Source organism: Camarhynchus parvulus, chromosome 19 (assembly GCF_901933205.1).
Source record: "Camarhynchus parvulus chromosome 19, STF_HiC, whole genome shotgun sequence".
Lineage (NCBI taxonomy): Eukaryota > Metazoa > Chordata > Aves > Passeriformes > Thraupidae > Camarhynchus > Camarhynchus parvulus.
This window is the reverse complement of record NC_044589.1, coordinates 9395198-9401197: the sequence shown is the minus strand read 5'-3', so window position 1 is coordinate 9401197 and position 6000 is coordinate 9395198. Positions and strand designations below refer to the sequence as shown.

Below are 6000 nucleotides of genomic sequence, written 5' to 3'. Positions count from 1 at the left end.
CAGCTTCCCTTTGTTTTCTCCAGCTCCCAACCAACACCCACGCTCCAGCTTTCCTGCAGCTTCTCCTTGGGACACCAAGGTTTATTTATAAACACAAATATTTTCCCCAACAAAATGCTGCATTAGGTAAGGTACAATTTCATTACATGCTAAACACACAGGAGATTTAATCTAAAACTCTGCTTTCTGTATCACATTTCAGCAAACTTTAAACCAGATTACCCAGAGATGCAGCAATTCCTGGACAAACTTCTGTGGGATGCAAAGACTGAGCCAAACCTGTTGCCTCAAACCTTTTCATTGACTCCAAACACAGAATATAATCCACCACCTATTTGTTGGTTTAGTTCCTTCCTCCAACCTCAGTTTGACCAAAACCTCTCAAATTCACGGTGTGAAGACAATGTAATTTGCAAGGTACTTTGAGGGAGTAAGAAGCTGGAGAAGAGTCAGAAAATACATGGGATTTAATAGCTCTATGCAAAATAATACCTTGGTACGGGCCCCAGGAGCTGCCTGTGCTTCCCCTGTTCAGGACCAGGGAAAAGCAGAGGATTTTAACCTCACACAGAGCTGAGAAACAACACTGAGAATGTTCACAGCTGTTTAGAGACACTATTTCCAAAATCCAAAAGAAGTCATCACACACCACGGCTCTCCCAGCCACTTCATTTGGACTTTGCACCCAATAAAAACCTAACGGTGAAAAAAACTTCAGCAGCACTGAGATAAAAAAATATCAGAGTACAGAGAGTGCTGCATGGCCAGCTCTCACAAACACTCCGACAAAGGCTCTGAAGCATCTGCTGCTGTTTATTTTTTTGCAGGGGAGGGAAGTACATGAACTCTGACCACCCAAGGCAGCTTGTGACCCACCTGGGGACATTTCTGTGCTCTCATCACGAGTTTTAAATGCACTGGTAAAAGTTGGGTGAGGTTCAGTCTTCAGGTGTGTCTGAAATGACCCTAAATATAAATAAAACCTGGATTTTGCCACAAGATTTCCTCATTGGTTTTCTATGCTCACAACTCCTAGCGAAATTTAATTTCTATCAAATCTAGAAGCATCCTTAATCTATTTTCTCCTTTGTGACTCATTTTGCTGAAGGGACCTTATCAAACATTGCTTTTCATTTTCACAAACAGGAAATCTTTTACACACGATCGAGGAAGCCAGAGGCTTGTCCCAAACAAAAGGCACAATCTTCCCAGCTCCTGACAGGTTTTTATTTTCCTGAAACGATAAATCAGCAAGCATGGATGACTGCATTTTACTCACTTCTTGCTTCAATTTACTGGACCTGAGGGAAAAAGGGTAACAAAAGGTATAATTAATATAATTAATATCTACGTGGATGCTCCGGGCCCCGGGCCAGAGGCTGTGTCTGGAGCCCAGCACGTTCTCAGGACATGATCACTGATAAATCTGGGATATTTTGATATTTAGATACAGGGAAAAGCAGGAATAGAGCCTCCTGCAGACTTTGGTCTGGTTGTCAGCTCAACCAGAGCCACTTCCTGCCTGGGGAAAAGCAGGGCTGGGAGTGCAGCAGGGCTGGGAGCGCAGCAGGGCCTTCCCACCCCTGCCTGCCCAGGGACACCTCAGGCACCAGGACTGCACGTCAGGTACCTGCAGATCCTGTCCAAAGACACCAGAGCAAAGCCTTCCTGTACCTGAGGGATCACTTCACTGCTAACATGGATTGTTTTCAAGTAATAAGTGTTATTATCATCATCAACAAAATACCCAACTTACCTTTCATAAACAATGAAGAAACTGCAAAGAATTGCTGGATGCACGCCCATGCTTCAGCTTTTGGATTGACAAAGGTATTTAAGCTTCATAGATGCAGCACAGACACTTCAAAGCAGGAAAACAGTTATTAAAAATTATCTGACAAGAAGTGACACTTCATCTGCATCCACAGTATTTAATTTGTTTGAATAATATAGTTACAGATAAACAGGTTCACTCCATATACAATTACCAATACCTTTGTTTTAATACAGCTCATATTCCAGTACATCAACACTATTTTATTTACAAGGCATTTATGTACATTAACATCTTTCTAAAGTCAGTGCATTGTCAATAAGTTTTATACAATAATTTACAAAGTGAATGTAGTTAATAGTTAACTTAATAAATTTACTACTAATTCTTGAATTAATTTAATTTAAAAAATTAATTACAACCAATGTAACAAACACAGAAGATCAAATAACATTAGTAGATTGTGCTACCTGCTTAAATAAAACATTTTAAAGTAAATCAGTTGAAAATCTTTCACTTTTCATGGAGTTTGCGGAGGGAGGAGTAGACAAGTGGGTGTTGAAAAAGCTTCTAACCTAGAAATTCACTAGTCATGTTTGCTTTTCTTTAGGCTTAATGTTCAGACCACTTTAAAGATAAAAGACCATAGAGGATAAGGAGCAACACCTGACAGGTAAGACAAGACTCATTTTGGAACAGATGTGCTGTCCCCAAAGAGGCACAACCTCCACAGGCTGGCAGGGCTCGGCCTGAGCAGACAGCCAGACCAGCTGGTATCACTTCTTCCATGGATAAACTCCAGATCCTCCTGGAAATGATAAACTGCTGAAGGTTTGGCATTCTTGTCAAACACCCCAAAATGAATCCAAACATTAATGGCAGAGAACCATGTGAGTAACAGTTTTGTTAGTGAAGGTACAAAAATCTAGAGAACTGGGAAGATGATGCATGACAAAATTAACAAGCTGCTTAAGCTCAGCTGAAGAAGAAAAGGCCAAAAGAGTGAAAATTTTATCTTCATTTAGATATGCAAACAATTTAACACTGAAAATGTTTAAAGAAATGCCTGCTCAAAAAAAACCAACTCTCTTTTTTTCCAGTCTCTGCTAAGACTCAGTCACACTTCCCTTCATGCAAGAAGCCCCTTGAATTACAGAGCATGTTGCAAGGGCATGGAAAGCAAGTCTGGTTTAATTGCAAGTATTTGCATAACCTGGTGTAACAAACAAACAAAGAAAAGATAATTTGAAAAGGCAATCAAATTTTGAAAACAAGAAACTGAGTTAGGAAACCAATAAAAAAAAACCTCCATCCATGAATGCTACGACAGCTACCTGACAGCCACAGCTTCTTCCTTGGAAATACACAGTGGGTACTCACAGCCATTCACTCCAGAGCCCTTACAACAACAACAACAAAACCAAACAAACGTGGGTTTCAATTGAATCAGATGCATTTTCAAAAGTGCAAATTTCAAAAGCAACACCAGTCATGAAACATAAGCCCAAGCATCTCTCCTTCCAAAAGCTGGGAACGTTCTGTGCAATGTGCACATTTTAAGACACCGTGAGTGTAATCACAACTACTCTCTCCAACCTGAAGTTTCTTCTTGAGGCAGCTCAAAAAAGTTTGAGCCAGCACTCTTCAGGCAGAAAAGCCATTCCTGAAACATGTTGATCTGCACAGCCAACACGTGGAGAAAACACAAGTATAATAAAACCATTCAAGTGTAGAAATTAATCTCTTCTCAAATGATGATTTGGTTGTGCTCCCAACATACAGAAAAAAAGCAACTGACACACATTAGTGGTGGCAAAACTGGAAACTTCTCTTCCCCATGGCAATAATTTGTTTCCATTTGTGCACTTTTCCTTCTCTTGCCTTCCCTGTTTTGCCAATAAAATGCAATAAAACTGCAGGAAAAAGGAGGTAGCAATATCATGTTGTCCAAAGACAACACTAGAAATTGTTTTTCCCCATTACCTTAAACCTAACCAGAGCCTCGGGGGGTGTTAGAACAGTTGGTAAACTCTACACTACTCTGTTTAGCTCTTATTTGGATGTTTAATTTAGCTCTTATTTGGTCCTAGTTGGCTTTTCTCAAACCATTGGATTTAAAGGCCAGTGGCAGTCTCAGATGTCCAACATCAGAAACGTTTCGAGCATGTAGTGAGAAAACAGAACAAAACAATACTACTGGATATTAACTGCTTAACCAGGGGCTCTTCTTGTGCTTTCAGCTCACAGGGGACAATGACAACCACAAGCTGCTCTCTGGCTCAGCCAGGGCCTCCCCAGGGGCACATCCCAGGGTTTCTCCCCCAGCCCGCGGAGCTCAGGCTCACTGTAGCACACAGTACTTCTTGTAGTCGGACTCAAAGTCCTCGTCCATGCTGCTCGTGTCTGCCATCTTCTTGCCATCGATCTTGGGCAGGAACTGGGCATAGTCCACCCCCTGCTGCTCGTAGAACAGAATGTAGGCAGAGTCCGTGTCGATCTCGTCCGGGTGCAACTCCTGACACAGGGAAAACACCCACAAAAACCCCATGGGATAACTGCTGCGCTTCAAACACACCCTGCTGCCCCGAAAAGGGTATTTTTAACTGGGAGCAACAGAAGGAATCCCGTGTTCTGTCTCCCCTCTTTGTTATCCCGCTCCATGAATTACTTGGGAACTCTGACAATTTTATAGTGATGAATGCAAATACTTGGAAGTGTCAGAGCTGAGTTATTCACCAATTGAATACAAACTGCTGCCATCATGGAAATGTATTCCTGGCTTTCCATTCTTAGTCATTTTTACATCTTTGTACAAAACAAGCATCTTGCCTTAACTGTGGGAGCAGCTGATGAACAGATGTTACCTTAGAAAAAACCTCACGTACAATTTCAGTTAATAATTTTAATATTTATCTGGTGCAGCTTTGGAGATGCTCCTGATTTCAAACAGCAGCTCTCCACAAATGTTTGAGTTAGTGGAAGGTGTCCTTGCCCATGGCAGAGGAGTGGAATGGGATGAACTTTAAGGTTCCTTCCAACCCAAACCATCCTGTGATTCTAAAATTTCTTTAGCTAGAATTTCTGATTCTAAATTTATTCAGCTCTGGTTAATGAAGGCAAAAATTATTTGAAATAATTAGAATAACGATGTGAAATAATGAGGAAAAGAAGTGCCTTACCTTGCAGCTGCTGTCATTGTAGCAGTACCACTTGTTGTTTGGGTTTTTGGCATAAGTGACGTAATGACCCCCTCCCATAATTCCTGAATGGCACTGAGGAAAATGAAGAAGAAAAGAAATCCTGAATCAAACATCCAATAAATGAATCTCAAGTTTATTATCTGTGAATGAGCCATGATGACATCAGCTGGAGCTGACTAACTTTTCACACACAAGCAGAACAAATTAGCAGGCACATAATTCATCCCCGGTTTTACAGCGAATTTATGGCACTGACTTTTGCCCTCCTTCCCTACAGATCCCAGTGCTGGCACAAACCCAAGGAAGGCATCTGGCTAAGCAGTGTGCCAAGGAGGAGCAGCACCTACCGAGATTGCATATAGGTTGTAGATGGGGTTGACCCAGACGTCGTCTCTGTCTCTTTGGTCATCGGCGGTGTCGTCCTCACTGTGGTTCTCGCCCTGCCCGTTGCTGAGCGAGCTCTGCTCCCACAGGTACCCGTTGGCCAGAGCCCCCTCGCTGTCCTGCCCGGGGTACAGCTCGCTCTGGCTGCCCCCCAGAGCCTGTCCTTTAGTCAGGGCATCCCCCTGCTCGTGCTCAGCACCGTTCTCCCTGCTTGCAGCCAGGTTTTCCTTGCTGCTGGACAGTTTGTTTTTCCCCAGCTGGGGCAGCCTCAGGCGCCCTTTGCCTCTCCCCAAAGTCCTTGGGCTGCTGTTGGGGCTGCTGTTTTTACTTGAGGGGCAGCTGGTTCCACTTTTCCTCCCCAAGGATGGAGATGCTGGGACAGAAAGCACAGAGATTACTAAGGTGAGTACAAATAGTCTAGTTTTCTTTTTAAAGCAATTTTCTTTTGAACAACCAAACATTGAACCCCACTGTTTCACTGCAGCTCATGAGTAATATATAGAAATAAAACCCCATCATTGTGCACACCTAAAAACTGAAATTTAATTATTTTATGCAGAAGCACATGCCTCACTAATTCCAGCCCACTTACACAAGTACCAATATTTTTTGTCACTGAGCAACTTCTTAAATTTTCTTTCA

General features: G+C 42.4%; 1 protein-coding gene across 3 annotated transcripts in view; it reads right to left on the bottom strand.

The window, feature by feature from the left end:
- Positions 1-1905: 1905 nt before the first annotated feature.
- Positions 1906-6000, bottom strand: part of USP32 (ubiquitin specific peptidase 32) — a 62756-nt gene continuing 58661 nt past the window's right edge. For all 3 annotated transcript variants that reach the window (XM_030962515.1, XM_030962516.1, XM_030962517.1), the window contains exons 32-34: positions 5322-5731; positions 4954-5046; positions 1906-4289 (exon numbers count right to left, since the gene is read on the bottom strand). In XM_030962515.1, the coding sequence (XP_030818375.1) occupies positions 4116-4289; positions 4954-5046; positions 5322-5731 (677 nt within the window). In that variant the 3' untranslated portion in view covers positions 1906-4115. The remainder of the gene's footprint in view (positions 4290-4953; positions 5047-5321; positions 5732-6000) is intronic.